This window comes from Chelon labrosus (assembly GCF_963514085.1).
Source record: "Chelon labrosus genome assembly, chromosome: 14".
NCBI classification, from domain to species: domain Eukaryota; kingdom Metazoa; phylum Chordata; class Actinopteri; order Mugiliformes; family Mugilidae; genus Chelon; species Chelon labrosus.
The window spans coordinates 18,761,543-18,778,297 of NC_140347.1; the positions used below are offsets into that span (position 1 = coordinate 18,761,543).

General features: G+C 40.5%; 1 protein-coding gene across 2 annotated transcripts in view; it reads left to right on the forward strand.

Annotated features, from left to right (window-relative positions):
- dtnba (dystrobrevin, beta a) overlaps window positions 1-16,755 on the forward strand; it is a 37,033-nt gene that overhangs the window by 14,165 nt on the left and 6,113 nt on the right. For both annotated transcript variants that reach the window (XM_084560481.1, XM_084560482.1), the window contains exons 6-19: window positions 79-164; window positions 1,481-1,635; window positions 1,744-1,843; window positions 2,793-2,959; window positions 4,130-4,254; window positions 5,286-5,357; window positions 6,826-6,903; window positions 7,294-7,381; window positions 8,905-8,984; window positions 9,462-9,575; window positions 12,786-12,882; window positions 13,242-13,395; window positions 14,795-14,884; window positions 15,930-15,977. In XM_084560481.1, coding sequence (XP_084416607.1) covers window positions 79-164; window positions 1,481-1,635; window positions 1,744-1,843; window positions 2,793-2,959; window positions 4,130-4,254; window positions 5,286-5,357; window positions 6,826-6,903; window positions 7,294-7,381; window positions 8,905-8,984; window positions 9,462-9,575; window positions 12,786-12,882; window positions 13,242-13,395; window positions 14,795-14,884; window positions 15,930-15,977 — 1,454 coding nt within the window. The remainder of the gene's footprint in view (window positions 1-78; window positions 165-1,480; window positions 1,636-1,743; window positions 1,844-2,792; window positions 2,960-4,129; window positions 4,255-5,285; window positions 5,358-6,825; window positions 6,904-7,293; window positions 7,382-8,904; window positions 8,985-9,461; window positions 9,576-12,785; window positions 12,883-13,241; window positions 13,396-14,794; window positions 14,885-15,929; window positions 15,978-16,755) is intronic.

Below are 16,755 nucleotides of genomic sequence, written 5' to 3' on the forward strand. Positions count from 1 at the left end.
TGATGCTCTTATATATATAAACTGTTGTGGCAGATACTCTACTATAGTGCCATAGTGTCGTGTGTTTTTGTCTTGTAGTGATCCAGATAGCCGTCTGACGGTTCTCTCTGTGAAGGCGATGCTGGCTACACTGTGTGGAGGGAAGCTGGTGGATAAACTCCGCTGTGAGTATCAGTTCAACATCAGTATCACTTTCAGTATCAGGCACAAGGAGAATGTGGACCAGAAAAGAGATGGATGATGATACATGCATCTATTTTCTTTGCTGTAGCAATTCAGAATGTGATATGTAGCCTAATTCTTTGTGAATACCAAGCGAAAGCAGAAGAAGAAGAAGAAGCAGCAGAAGAAAGAGAAGGAGAAAGAGAAGAAGGAAAAGACTTCTTCTTAACTTAACCCAATTTATTTGTCTAACAAGTGATCTAAGAAAGCACAAATAAGATTAGAAGAGTCTTTGTGAGTCTCCAAAGGAGGAAATTTAGTTTATTCTAGATCGTATGTGTGGGTCGGACCTGGACTCGGATCGGCCAGTACTCAATATTAAAAGATAGAGATTTAATTGGCGGCAAAAAACTTTGTTCGGGACATCCCCAGAACCAGCACTTACTTTGGTTTTCCACTTAAAGCATAATCAGCACCTCCAGTCTGAGCCTACAGCTCTTCTAATGTTAATGCACGTTGTACAGGAGTCAACTTTCATGCAAAATGTAAATGCACATCTCCCTCTTTATACCTGTGTGGCACTTTGTAATAATGTTCAAGCTTTTACCTATTGATAGATCTACACTCTGACTTGCATGAGAGAAGGTGACACCCCCCCACAATATCTAGCGCCGACACTGCGTGTTCATATAACACATTACAAAACAAATGCAATGAAGGAAATGTAAAATCAACCTTTTTCTCTTTATTAGCTCTTAGAAATAAACAAAATATGGAAGAAATTGAAGCAAAAGATCTCTACACATATTCTCTCTGAAGGGTTTTTAAAGCTGATGAAGCGTTATAAAGATTTATTGCACACATATAGAACTGAATATAAACACTATTATGTATTTTAAAGGAACACTTACTCATGCACATCAAGGGACTGGTGTTGGAAATTAACTTAGATGAATTAACCGATTCTTCTCCAGCTGTCAATTCTTTACTGGTACATTTTAAATAAATGAACGAATAGTTAAAATACACATTAATTCAGCTTTTTTTTCTCCGTGTGTAATCAGAGCCTCAGACATTTTAATGTTATGTGATGTAACTTAGTCAAAGGGTCGCTAGATCTTTCAGCCATGCATGTTACGTATGTGCCACCTTGTGGAAAACACATGTCAGTGCTGCTGTTTGTTCACGCTGTGCACAGATCAGACTCACCTCACAGCTCCCCACAAGTTTAACTGTTTTTAGGGTTAATACTTGGTTTTGGTTTAATGCGACTATATGCAGAGCCTTCCTAACTGTGTGTGTGTGTGTTTGTGTACAGATGTATTTTCTCAGGTATCCGACTCCCACGGGGTTTTGGTACAGTCCAAGTTTGACAGTTTCCTGCGGGAGGCTCTCAAGCTGCCGACTGCTGTCCATGAAGGTCCGTCCTTCGGCTACACACCCACCGCAGCGCGCTCCTGCTTCCCACAACAGGTAAACACACACACATCAATCATACGACCTTCACTACACAGAGGGTTGCTTTATCGTCTCCATTTCCTTGCTCTGTTTTTATCTGTTGTTAATTGTCTTGCTGTGTAGAAGAGGGTGATGCTCAACATGTTCCTGGACATTGTAGCCGAACCTCCTCAGTGTCTCGTCTGGCTGCCTCTGATGCACCGTCTGGCCAACGTGGAAAATGGTATGCACTCACACACAGACACACACGACTTGTAACGCAAATGTTTATTAGCTGAAACTTACTTGCTGTTTACTTTGTTAATATTGTTTATCTGCTAGTGTGTAACGCACAGTATGCTGCTTTTATCAGGTTTAAAATAACCAAGTTAACCTGGAAGCCAGCCCAAGTTCCTCCGCTCACAAAACAGTGTGTCGAGGAGTAAATGCTGTTACATACTCCGCGAGAAGTTTGTGCTCGCTATTCGTTCGGGCTTTCTCGCAGCTTGTTCTCGACGCATCAACCGGGCAGAATTTTTTCCCCCTGTGGTGGTGGTGTCCTGTTGCTGTTCTGTGATTGGTCAAAAATTGGAAGTGGTTGTGGTTAATGCGGAAAAGCAGAAACACTAGCGGCCACTCTGATTTCACAGTGTGGGTTCTCCTTGGGTTGAGATCGGCATACTGATCGTCAAAACGACTGGCCGACATCTGAAAATAATAAAAAAAAGTGCCTCGTCGTCCGTCTCCCACATCTCCCACAATGCTTGTGACGTATGCTGCGGTGGGAGGGGCCTATGAGGAAGGGGCCTATGAGGACTTCACTGGAGTTTGGCACTTGAGTTTCTCATGAAGTATAAATTACTTGGCCAAAACCAACTTTTTTCTTGTTGTGGCAGCCATAGGAGTGAGGACAAATGTCTCGCTTCTCCCAGAGTATGTAACAAGCTTTAGTCTCAAAGATCTAACAGGCCAATCAAATCGCAGAGTGCAGGAGAGTAACAGCTTTATTTTCATCGTGTAGTATTCTGATTGGCTGGAGGTCAAACTTAGGCCACACCTCCAGCCAATCAGTGTGTCAATTTTATGTAAATATAAAGATAAATATATGAATATAAAAGACTTCTGGTGAATATAACATCACACATGTACACAAATTCTGATACTGATGTGTGTTGTCGTTTTTTTCCCCCCAGTCTATCACCCCGTGTCGTGCTCCTACTGCCGTGGCAACGGTATGACGGGCTTCCGCTATCGCTGCCTCCGTTGCCGGGGTTACCAGCTCTGCCAGAACTGCTTCTGGCGCGGCAATGCCAGCGGCTCTCATAACAGCCAGCATCAGATGAAGGAGCACTCGGCCTGGGTGAGTCACCCTTGTGGTTACTCATTCATCACAGCGGGGGGCACTCACACTGACTATGTGTGTGCGTGTGTGTGGGGGGGACCTCTATCTTTGTGAGTACCGTTAGAAGGTAACATGACAGGGGCAAATGAGATTAAACTGAAAGGTTTTACTAGAAAAGCAGAAAATGTAAAGTCACAGCTGATCGGCATAATGTAGCCAAACATCTCTGGACAGAAACAGATACTGTATTTATATCCAAATGACTAATTATGACGTATTTATCTCTAAGAATCTAAATGGAAATGGCACCATCCAAGAGTTTCTCCTGCCTGAAGGGGAAAATGATTTCAATGAGGAAATTATGTATTAATAGACAGGGACATAGTTGCTGAATTATTCATCGCCAAGTCTTGGCATAATTTGTCTTATTAATGTTTCAGTTTCGGGGATTAATTTCTTCTGTAGTACAGCTCAGCTCCTTCCTTCTCAGCTCAAGAAGCACAAGCTGACAATCCTCTGAAGACTTTACGTGCAGTTCTACTTTGAAGACTGAGTTATAAAGCACATTTAATCCTCAGTTTATGTTCGATTTATATTTACTTTTTAAAGTTTTATTGTTAGATGAGGGAACATGATTACATCTGCCTCTGCTGTTTGGTTACATAAAGAGCGTTAGAACATAAAATAAAAAAAAAACAAAAAAACTTGAATTTGAGGTCTCAGATCTCTTCAAAACTTAAAACTCGGGACATAACCTGGGCTATTTAAATACCACCAACACCACAGGATATTATAAATAGACTTTGGAACAATGAAACTCCTCTAGTTATGTTTGGTTTCTAACAAACGTCTATTTTACTAACATTGCTTCAAGACACATCTTGACTACTAATGTACACAAAGTCAGTGTTTCAACCTGGTTTACAGCTTTTGTAGGGAGGGTAACCGCCGCTATGTAAATAACATAAATAACATATTTAGTTTTAGTTTGCTTAATAAAAGAACCTGTTCTATGCGAAAGGTAACCTCAAATGACTTCTCTTGTGATTTGGCGCTATATAGAAAATAAAATTAACTTGACCCTCCTAATATAATGGTAGGGGAAACACTGAAAGTCACATGGTTCATGCACTTTGACCTGGCGTGTGTGTTTTATATGTGTTTGTTTGTTTGTTTGTTTGTGTGTAGAAGTCACCGGCGACAAAGCTCGGCCGAGCCCTGAGCAGGACTCTGGGCTGCGTATCGTCGAGGGAGCCCCCCCACCCAATCTACCCGGAGGAACCCGAGAGGACCCTGAACCTTGCCAACATTGTGTACGACACGACACACTGCTTATAACATATATGCAATGAATGAAGTAATAAAACACTGAAAAATGTCATCAATTTGCGATTAATCGCCCGATAATTATTAGAAAATCATGCGGTTAATTGTGATTTAATAATCGATTGACAGACCTAGAAACTACTAGTCTGTAAAAGAAATATTTAGATTTAGTACGGTTTTATTTTAGACTTAGTGCTGCCTGTCATGTAAAATCATGTTGTCAACATCTTGTAAAGAATGTGTTTAAAATTAGTTTAATTGTAGATTTTGTGTATTTTTGCACTGCATTTAGCAAGATGTATTGCGTATTAATCTGTGTGCACAAGTGACACTGCTGAACAAATCAGCTCAGACACGCATAAGGCTTCATAAAACGTTGCACAGCACAATAAAAGTTAGAGAGCTTTGTGGTAGCTGTTAATGTTTAACAGTGAAACATCTACTACCATGATAGTGAGCTAGTTAGCCTCCAAACAGTTTGTTATTATCGGAGCAGTTGTGCTGTGAATTAAATTAAAGTTCCACCTCTCCAGTCAAACGCTGTGGTTTCTCCGCCCCTCTTTGAGCTGGGTCCACTCTGTTTGATTTTCCAATCTGCGGCAGACCGGGTCGTTCCAGACCCGCAGGCGTTAGCTTTACATTCAGGCTGACACACGCACACACACACAGAGGATGAAGCTAGCACAGATGTGAGTATGCTAACACCAAGTCTTTAAAAACTAAAAATATTTTAGGGAATCTTCATTTCTCTCTGGATCTACATTTTCTTTTTTTTCTCTCTATCCCTCTCTGGCGATCTTCGGCCTGTCTGTGTTTGTTCAGGACATTACGAGTCACTGTTGCATGATTGCACTCAGAAGCACGTGAGAGAGAGGGTGAGAGTATGTGAGCGTAAGACTATGTGAGAGGCAGGCCCTTGTGGTTTAATGATTCAACGTCGTTATCTTCGCTCTGTGTTTACAAGTTGATAATGCACTGCTAATTTATCATGTCTATTCGTCTGTGTTTGTGTGTGCAGCCCCTCAAGACCTGTTGGGAACACCAGTGAGCCCATGTTGTTGTCCCCACCGGCACCCGAGTCGTCCAGAAGGTAAAGACTCACACAAAAGAGTGTTGTCTTATTTATTTTTACTGTTTTATTAGACGTTTGCAATTTTGTTTGTCGCCTAAATTAGTTCAGCTTCATAACTTTACCTTGTAAATTGACAGTTAACTAAACTTTTAGGTTCAAACTTTGAGCCACAAAATTTGGAAATTAGCCTGGCAAGGCCTCAGGGATGTTGAACTGACACACATTAGACAAACACACTTGATTTGGTTGGCTTGACTTAAAGCTAGTTCAGTGTCCGCCTTCAGTTTGTAGCCTCATAAAGAAGAAAAAAAAAGACTCTCACGCATAGACTGTATAAATACGGAGGGCGGAACTGCTCCTCAAAAGTGAAGCCAAAGCAAGTATAGGTCGTAAACTCCACCTCCTCCATGTTAGTGGATGGGACTGGGGCCAAAATAAACATCAAATAATTTTTTTTCAGTCCTTTTAGGTAGTTAATATAATGCTGATGTATGTTTAAGTGTCAATTTTTTGGATACGTTTAATTTTAGTAAGTGATTTGACGCTAAAGAAACAGGATGTGTGGCGGCACAGTGGCGAGGTGGTTAGCGCTGATGCCTCACAGCGAGAAGGTCCCGGGTTTGAATCCATGGGCCGACTGGAGCTGTATGTTCTGTTTTCCCTGTTCTCCTTCTCTCCGGGTACTCTGGCTTCTTCCCACCGTCAAGGAACAAGCGGTTACAGAAGATGAATGAATGAAACAAGATGTGATAAAATGGCGACTACCAGTTGCCATGCCAGAAGTCTTTAGGGCCGTGAAAGTTCATTCATTCAACTTCTGTAACCACTTATCCACAGGGGGCTGGAGCCTATCCCACCTGTCATCGGGCGAGAGGCTGGGTACACCCTGGACAGGTCTCCAGTCTATCGCAGGGCTAACACAGAGAGACAGACAACAATTCACACTCACGCTTTCGGCCAATTTAGAATCACCAATTACCTAACGAGCATGTCTTTGCACGGTGGGAGGAAGTGGGAGTACCTGGAGAGAAACTTGTGGAGGTAGAGCAGAGCGTAGTATTAATTAAGCGAAAACACGAGTGAGTCTGGAGGAAACGTGGTCAAGTCATTGATACCACGCTCAGGCCGTGCTGTGCAACTCTGGGTCCAAACTCGTAAGATGGCGCTGCCCCTAAAATAGCGTCAGTTTGGCCGATGCAAGGAAGATGCGAGTCCATATTTATATACAGTCTCGGCTCTCAGTAAAAAACATAATTTTTCTCTGATTGTAGTTTATGCAAAATAAAAGCAAAACATGTGCTAAGACATGTTATATATGAGACAGGGCATACTGACATCACACCGACTTGTGCACATCCATTAAGAAAATTTGAATGAAATAAAGCCAGTGTTATTCTTGTAAACTTGGAGGGAAATGGTGACATGTGGCATCACTGTCCAGGTGTGTGTTTGATGCTGACTGTCTTGTTGTTTTGTGTCCGTGCAGTTTGGCGGCGGCTCAGCGTATGAACGAGGAGCACGCTCTGATCGCTGCGTATGTGAACCGCCTCCAGAGCAGCCCACGGTGAGCGAGGAGCAGGTTTCATAAACAGTTAGACCGTAACTGGATCCAACATTAACAGCTTTAAAATGAACATTACTGCACTGTTTGTGTTTTATAGCAGTAATTCTAGTCCTCCAAGGTATAAATGAGGTCTATTACCCAACTCTAATATCATGTATTTATGAATAAACTATGAAAGACGGTTAGCTGCATTTTCAAAGCTCAGCTTGAATATTTACTATTGACTCACAAGACGTTCTGTCTATCTATCTATCTATCTATCTATCTATCTATCTATCTATCTATCTATCTATCTATCTATCTATCTATCAGTTTACTGAATGTGCATATTTACATATTAAATTGGCCAATGTTGCAGTGGGTAAGTTGTTGTTTTTCTGTGTGTTTCAGTGGCATGGACAGTCCCAGCAGGCAGGATGAAGAGCACAAACTGATCGCTCGCTACACCTCCAGACTGGCAGAGACCGACGGCTCGGGAGTGAGTCAAAAACATTTTATTTGGAGCCCTTTTAGACTTAGACTTAGATAAACTTTATTCATCCACAAGGAAAATCGCTTGGTCACAGTAGCTTAGTTGTACATAAAAAACACTCTTAAGAACCTCAGATAAAAGAAGATTAAATAAAATAGAAATAAAAATAAGTGAAATAAAATCTAGTAAAATAAAATAAAAATAGTATAAGCAAAAATGTACAAATTAGCATATTAGCATATGGACAAATGTACAAGAAATAGAGACGGAAGAATATAAATTATTGACCTTGTATTTAACATCCGACCTGCGAAATACGATTTCAACTGGCCGGCTTTAAGTAGCTGTCGTCACACCTGGGATTAAAATGCGTCTCCACATGTGTCCCCAGCCAACACTTGAGATCCTATCTAAGTTTCTCTGTATGTAAATAAACAGCGACATTATATTGTAACAGCCGCTGTCTCTTAATGGATTGCTACCGCTGTTTCAGAACCATGAACAACTGTTTGATGTTTGTGCATCATGACTTGCAGAAATGATATATATTTTGGAACAAGCTGTAAAGTCTCTCTCACTTTAAAGTTATTAAAAAGTAAATGAGGGCGACACAGTGGTGTGGTGGTAAGCACTGGTGCCTCACAGCAAGAACGTTATGGGTTCTAATCCATCGGCCGACTGGAGCCTTTCTGTGTGGAGTTTGCATGTTCTCCCTGTGTCTGCGTGGGTTCTCTACGGGTACTCCAGCTTCCTCCCACCGTCCAACGACATGCTGGTTAGGTTAATTGGTGATTCTAAATTGGCCGTAGGTGTGAGTGTGAATGGTTGTCTGTCTCTCTGTGTTAGCTTGTGATAGACTGGAGACCTGTCCAGGGTGCACCCAATGACAGCTGGGATAGGCTCCAACTCCCGCAACCCTCCAGAGGACAAGCAGTTACAGAAAATGATTGAATGAATTATTTATGACATCATATTGCAACAGCTGCTGTCTCTAATGGATCGCTACCGCTGTTTCAGAACCATGAACAACTGTTTGATGTTTGTGCGTCATGATATTTTGTTACAAGCTGTAAGGTCTGTCTCACTTTAAAGTTATAAAACTTCAAGTAAATGGTATTTTAAAAGCCTCTCATTACTAATGGACGGACATCACTCACACATCACTTTGTTTAAAATAGTGGCTGCGTATTTTATTTTTTTTTCTGAATGAATGAGGGAAAACTCTCCTTAAATAAAAGCACTACAATCTTTAAAGTGACCAAGGACTCATTGTGTGTTTACACTACTAAAGGAATGAGGTCGGATCACTCAAATCTTGCCCCAAGCTTCCTGCTTGGGTTCACACCTGTACTTTAAGGTGGTGAACTTGTGATTAGATTGCCCAGGACGGATATTAATACAAGGTTTGTTCAGTTTTACTGTAATTTGCTCTTTAACTGTTCTCTGGCACAAGAACTTCCTCCTGGATTAATGAAGTTCAGTCTTATCTTAAACCAACAGTCAACCAGTAACTAATGTTTGTTTTTCAGGTGATCCCGACCCGGAGCATCAACTTTGATGCAAACAAACAGAAGAGGGAGCTCATTGCTCAGCTGGAGTGTAGAAACAGGTAGAGACGTGTGATGATGATTTTTGCTTAAAACTCAACTAATTGACGCCATAGCATGACATAAGAATTTTGCAAAATCCCCGTCTGATCTTTTGTGTACGTCCCTTCAAGAGTTTAATAGTTCTTTGGATTAACATTTATAGAAGTCGTTTTAGATGTGGTTCATTTTAATCAGTAAATTGGGAAAGTATTTTGCTAATCAGTCGCTTTGATCATTTTGGAGGCTTTATTTTGACATTTTACTTAGTGGGCTAGAAACAAAAACAGTTTGGTGTTTAATTTAGTCCAGTTTATCACTAAAATAATTATTATTTGTGGCTGTATCCTGCACTTATTGACAAACAGTGCTCATTTTCTGTAACTGCTTGTCCTCTGGAGGGTCGTGGGGGGCTTTTTCCCCACGTCTTCACAGTCTGTTCTCCCTGAACGTGACGCTGCTCCAGCCTCAGGTGACCGGCGTGTTTTGTCTTTTCCCAGAGAGATCTTGGCCGAGATCAAGCGTCTCCGCGTGGAGCATGACGCGGCGTGCCAGCCGAGCCCGGAGAAAGGCAGCACCAACCCAACTCTGCTGGCCGAGCTCCGCCTGCTCAGGTAAACACCAGGGACCAGGCCGTCCCATACATAAATCCTGTGACGATGATTTGTGTTTGGTTTTATCTGAACGCTTCAAGTCCCAGCTCCGTGTTTTTCGGTGTCTTGTGCCACGATGCTGGTCAGAATTGGCGATAAATTTGCTGCGTTGCTGTGCAGCACAGAGGGAGAGTTCTTTATGGCAGATGGAAGTGACAGATGGTGGATTTTGCTTAAAAGCCAAAGTAGAAAATCACTTCCAGCGTGTTTATGGTTTTCAGTAAAAACAGAAACTCACAGGGAGAAGGAGGGGGAACGTGGTGATGTTTGTGTGGTCTTGATGTGAAGGGATAACAATCATGATGTAGAGGCAGAGACGCATTTAAACCGATAAAGTTATTTTCTTGTGAAAAGCTTCTTTAAATTGTTGTGACTGTGTTTGATTTAAACACTGATGATAAATGATAGCGATATACTTCGCTGTCTGGCATGGTATGACCACATGAGGGCGCACAGCTCAGAAGTTTTTTAAATTCAACATGCACTTGTACTTAAGACTAATCAGCCATAACATTATGACTACTGACAGGTGAATAGAGTAACACAGATTACCTCATTATCATCGATCACCTGTCAGTAGGTGGGCTATATTAAGGCAGCAAGTGAAAATTTTTTACTTAAAGTTTATGATAGAAGAAGGGAAAATGTTTACTCGACTTCACAAAATTTTGGCCATGGTTGAAAGTGAAGCGAGGAGTAGAAACAAAAATGAACCCGACTGCAAAAAAGACAGAGTGCAGACTAGCGTTTGGGTGGTGTTTTTACTGAGCAAACACCCTAGCGAACACCCCTTTTCCGTTGCCACAGGGGTGTTCAGGCGGTGGTACATATCAAAGTAAAGCTGAATTTATGCCTCTGCAGGACATAGACGGCGTAACCTACGTATGTAGCCGACGCCGGTGTGAGCCATTTATACTTGTGCGCTTGTCAGTCTGGCTCGCTTTATAAAAATGCCACCCAAACGCTAGTCGGGTTAATTATTGTTTCTCCTTCCTGTTTCACTTTCAACAATGGAGACTGAAACTTTTGCCGAAATTTTGCCAAAGACGAATCCTACAAAAGTTTGTATCTGTAAACCTCCTCAGTTAATCTTTCCTCGACGTGTTCCATCTTTATTGATCCAAAACAATCAGTTCGAAAATTAGGAAGATGGAGAAGCAGCCAGAAAGTGGAAACGCGCTACTACCAAGCAGACCAATCACAGCTCTTGTGGTCTGCGTTGCCATGACACGTAGTTACATTTCTAGGGGAGGTGCATGTCAGTCTATTTGCCGCAAAAGCCTAAAACGACTATAACATCCACATAAATGCCATGTTTCCCAGAAGAATATTATATAGCAATAAGATTATCAGTGTTATTCACTTCACTAGTTGGTGGTTTTAATGTTGTGGCTGATTAGCATATCAAGAGTTTATCAAACTGCTTGTCCCTATATTTTATTTTTAAATATTTATTAAAACCCACTGATTATCTAATATCTCAAATTCACAGTTAATTTAGCAGATACACATAAATAATTACTGTAAATAGAACCCCTCTCTCCTTCATCTTGGCAAATACTTGGAACTACTCACCCTGTGTGTGTGAATTATAAACATAACCAGAAATATTACTGACTGCCGTGACCTCTTGTAAGTCATGGGGATCGTCTTGTAATAAATAGCAACTGATCCAGATAAAGCGTCCTGCTGTTAACACTATTTATTTCTAGGACCATAACAGAAATCATTTTCTTTTTTTCTGTGTGAGTCAGACTCTTGTGTTTGATGTTTATTTACTCTCCATGTGAAACGGAGCCAGGAAAGAGAGGCTGCTGCTTTAATGTCCTGTCCAGACCACATACTGTTGAATGATTGGAGAGATATGTTTATATATATGTGCCGAAAGAAAATGTCAAGAATTTCTAATCTAATTTTCTCCGGTCTTTTTTATCTCCAGCAACTCATGTCTGTATTGAATCCCTTTTCTTCTGTCAAAGCTTTCACACAGGCTTCTCTTTAGTTTAGTTGTCTGAGGCTGATCATGTGTTCAACAGCCTCAGTCAGTAACATCAGTTTTCATTTTGTGTCCGTTTGCCTGTGTCATTGATCGTCTGTGGCCCTAGTTTTCCTGCTGCTATCTAAAAGCCCATTAATTAGGATGTTAAATCTTATTAGTTAAATTTAAAACCATCACCGGATGTCAATGAGGAGACTTGACCAGGTTTCTAAATCCAGATAAGGCCGTGACACACTGATTTCTGGTGTCTCTCTGATTAGCTGATCAACTTAGAGAACCAGAGCACAAGAAGAGAAATGTTTTTTTTCCATCTTCATCTCATCTGAACATTCAGATATTTCCACAACAACATCTAAAATAAATAAACTGTAGACCAACTGATGACATAATTCGGGACAGGTCGTCTTTGTTCATCGGTTTGCAGTTCTTCCTAGCTTCCTAGCTAATAGTAGCTCTTCCTGTTTCTGAATGTCTAATACCGACTACTGCCACCTGCTGGTATGAAGAGCTATTACCTTCACACAGTAGCAGAAAGACTACACCAGCTGGTTCTTGGCTGTAGCCTTTGTGGTGTGTTTAAGAGCAACTTTTTGGTCCAGACACAGGCGACATCTCAGTTAACCTCCGCTGTTGGTGTTGGTTTGATGGAGGGATATCAAACATATGCCCCTCAGGCCAAAACCAGCACCCCAGAGAGGGTCCAGTCTGGCCCGCAGGATGAATTTATCACATGCAAAAATTACATAGAAGACATTCTAAGTTTTCAGTGTTTTAGTCAGAGTAGCAGACAACTCAACACAACACAGACCCAGAACTAAACTGTAACATGTTTTGTAATAGGATAGTTTATTAAATGTACACCTTCTTATGTCGTTAGTTAGATGCTATTATGCTTTTAAGTTACTGGTCCGGCCCGCTTGAGATCAAATTGGACTGTATGTGGCCCCTGAATTAAAATTAGTTTGACACCCCTGGTTTCATTATCTTTAAAGAGTCCCGAGGAGAAGTAGATAAAAGTGTGAATTGTTATGTATTAAATTGGTCTGAAATTCTTAATTGTTTGCATTTCTTTTTATATTTTGAACATTTTATGGCTGGGTTGTGCGCTGGCTCAGTTTGTTGGTTTATTTTTGTTCCTGCCTCTTGACGCTCTGGTTGTGTTTGTGTTGCAGACAGAGGAAAGATGAACTGGAGCAAAGGATGTCGTCTCTGCAGGAGAGCCGGAGGGAACTGATGGTACAACTGGAGGGACTGATGAAGCTGCTCAAGGTGACACACACCGAATGCAGTCTCACACTAGAGGGCAATGTTTCCTCCTTTTTCCTCCTTTTTCCTCCTTTTCCTTTCTGCTTTTTCCTCCTTTTTGTAGTTTTCTAGCTCCGACTGTTTCTGACCTCTTCCTTTCCATCCTTTTCCTCCCTGTTTTTTTCCGACTGTCCATGTTGTGGCCCTGTAGGACGAGGAACAGCGGCAGGCAGTAAGTTTACGCCCCTCTTGTTGGACACTCAGCAGATGAAATGTTTGAGCAGTTTGAAGCATTAAGGACATGACTTGAGGACCAGAATGTGAGCTGCCTATCATGATAGAAAATAATAAATGATGATGTGTAACATGAACTCATCTTTTAGGCGCAAGCAGCTGGCTCTTCTCATGCCTCTCCATCTCGACCAAGTCCGTCAACCGTCCGCTCTGTAGGGGCCGTGTCACCGCAGGCTCACATGTATCCTCCTCAAGACTCCCTCGCTGGGGTTGGTGGTGATGTTCAAGAGGCCTTTGCTCAAGGTCAGACTGAAATTTATGTACAGTAGCATGATAAATGTACATAATTGTATGTATTCCTGTTTTTACTTGTTTCTTCCATATTTCTATGAAGAAAGTTTTGTAGTGGATTGTTTTTTCTGTCTTTGCAAATTATATTAAGACAGTTTTGGTATTAACATACATCCTGAGACATCAGTTGTTCATGGTTCTGAAACAGCAGTAAATATAGATAAATTTGAGACAATAGATGTTCGTGGTTGTGATACAGCAGTAGATAGAGATTAATTAGAAACAACAGCTGTTCATGGTTCTGATACAGCAATAGATAAAGATAAATTAATTAGAGACAACAGCTGTTCATGGTTCTGATACAGCAATAGATAAAGATAAATTAGAGACAACAGCTGTTCATGGTTCTGATACAGTAATAGATAAAGATAAATTAATTAGAGACAACAGCTGTTCATGGTTATGATACAGCAGTAAATATGGATCTGATACAAAAATAGATGGAATTAAATTACTGACAACAACTGTTCATGGTTCTGAAATGGCGGTACATATTAGATACAGCAGCTGTTGGCACAATATTCTACTGCGCCCCAAATGACGTTGGTGTTTGTTTGCAAATGGGGTGCATTACTGTGATCGTTTCACAAGTGGTTACTAAAGATGCATGTGGAGATGCATTTTAATGTCAGGTGTGAACACATGTACTTAAAGCTGACCACTTTTGACCTGATCACGCAGGACATATGTTAATACTTGGTCTCAAAAAGTCAAAGTACAGGAAGTGAATTGTTTTGAGTGATTCAGTTTCAGGCTCCATCAACCGAGAACTCCCTTTTGAGTTCTTTGAAGTCATTGCAGAGATGTTTCTGGTAGCATTTTGTCATGGACTTATAAACTTTACATGTGTTTTCACTAAATCTCTGGGCAGTTCAACATTTTAAGAGCTTAAAAACAAAATGCTCCGTATAACTGCGTTTCTCAAAAGTATCATGTGCTGTTAGATTTCTGAATGAATGTGTGTCTCTAACCTTTTGCCAATTTTTAATACTCATCTGTAAAACAGTTGTTTGTGTCGTAATTACAGCTGCTTTTGCCACATGTATTTATTAAATCTCTGACTAACTACAGACACAAACATACAGTAGTTTCCAGCCAGTGTTTCAGATTAGTTCAAGGTGCATTGTAAAACTTTTAGACTCCAATATAAATCAACTGAGGAGAACAAATCGTTCAAGGAGTGTTTAATTTTCAGGGAAGATTCTGCCTTATTTATTTAGAATAAAATCACAATTTGGCTTTAAAGGTGGTGGTTCTTTTGCTTCGTCAGATAAATGGCATTTTCTATCCGTCTAATTGTTCCGTTTTATGATGACACTGAATTAATTAATTATTGTTTTCTACCCTCCAGGCCCGAGAAGAAACCTGAGGAACGACCTTCTGGTAGCAGCCGACTCCATCACCAACACTGTGTCCTCGTTGGTCAAAGAGCTCCACTCAGGTACACTCAGCTGTTTTTATGAGTGTATTTGTAGCTTCAGTATAACATTTTAATGGTTAATTTTTTACAACCAAGTCGTACTTTGTTGACCATAATAACTAGATAGAGATAAATTAGAGATAACAGTTGTTTATAGTTCTGATACAGCAGTAGATAGAGATTAATTAGAGACAAAGCTGTTCATGGTTTTGAAACAGCAGTTGATAGAGATTAATTAGAGACAAAGCTGTTCATGGTTCTGATACAGCAGTACATCGAGATACACTAGAGACAACAGCTGTTCATGGTTCTGATACAGCAGTAGATAGAGATACACTAGAGACAACAGCTGTTCATGGTTCTGATACAGCAGTAGATAGAGATACACTAGAGACAACAGTTGTTAATGGTTCTGATACAGCAGTAGATAGAGATACACTAGAGACAACAGCTGTTAATGGTTCTGATACAGCAGTAGATAGAGATACACTAGAGACAACAGCTGTTAATGGTTCTGATACAGCAGTAGATAGAGATACACTAGAGACAACAGCTGTTCATGGTTCTGAAACAGCAGTAGATAGAGATACACTAGAGACAACAGCTGTTCATGGTTCTGATACAGCAGTAGATAGAGATACACTAGAGACAACAGCTGTTCATGGTTCTGATACAGCAGTAGATAGAGATACACTAGAGACAACAGCTGTTCATGGTTCTGATACAGCAGTAGATAGAGATACACTAGAGACAACAGTTGTTAATGGTTCTGATACAGCAGTAGATAGAGATACACTAGAGACAACAGCTGTTCATGGTTCTGATACAGCAGTAGATAGAGATACACTAGAGACAACAGCTGTTCATGGTTCTGAAACAGCAAGTGATAGAGATAAATTAGAGACAACAGCTGTTCCCACTCAGGTACACTCAGGTGTTTTTATGATCATCTTTGTACCTTCAATATAACATTTTAATCTTTTTACAACCTACTTTACTGCTTGTTTGAACATAGTAAGATTTTGGTTCACATGCTGACTGACAGTTTATTCTCCTTTCTGACCAGATGACAGTCGGGAGGAGGAGGAGAGGTTGCTGAATGGGAAGGACAGAGGTAAATTAATCTCTTCAGTCTCTTCAGCTGCTCGCTCTACTCCCACTCCTCTCACTAAACTTGACACTAACATGGTCATTAAACACTAACTTGACTGAGATTGAACTTAATTAAACACCTATAGTTAGATATTACTTGTAAACGTCTTTAAATTATAATGTTATTATATTAAATTATGGGAAAATATACACTGAAAAACACTGCTGAGTCTTCAAGAAGTTTCCCTAGAAACTGAGGTCAGCATCTAATCCAGTTTTCACAGACAATGTGCGGTTATTAACCATGGAAAATTAGATTTGTTAATGAAACACAGAAAGAACAGAGATTAGATCTCATGGCTCTTATTGTTTCTAGTTTGCCCCGAACGAACCTCTGACTCTCAGGTGATTTGTGTTTCTTAATTATATAGCCACACAGACTTAAATCTGTTTAAAGATAGAGCTTCAGGAATATTGTAAAAGTACCATTGCCATATCTTAAAAATGGTATGTTACAGTAAAAAAAATCTATATTCAGTGTCCATACTAAAAAGGATATAAAAATGTGTATATAGACCCTAGCACTACTAACCCTGACACTAATAGTCTGAATAAAAATGCATTATGTAACCACGTCAATCAGAACAGCCTCCTGGTATGATCAGAAGGAGTTTTCAGTCAGATTGAGATGGGTGGTGTATACCTTTCATAGTCTGTTCACTACTTGAATATATTAGCTGCTAATAGGGTTGCAAAGGGGTGGAAAATTTCCGGTAAATTTCCAGAAACTTTCCATGGGA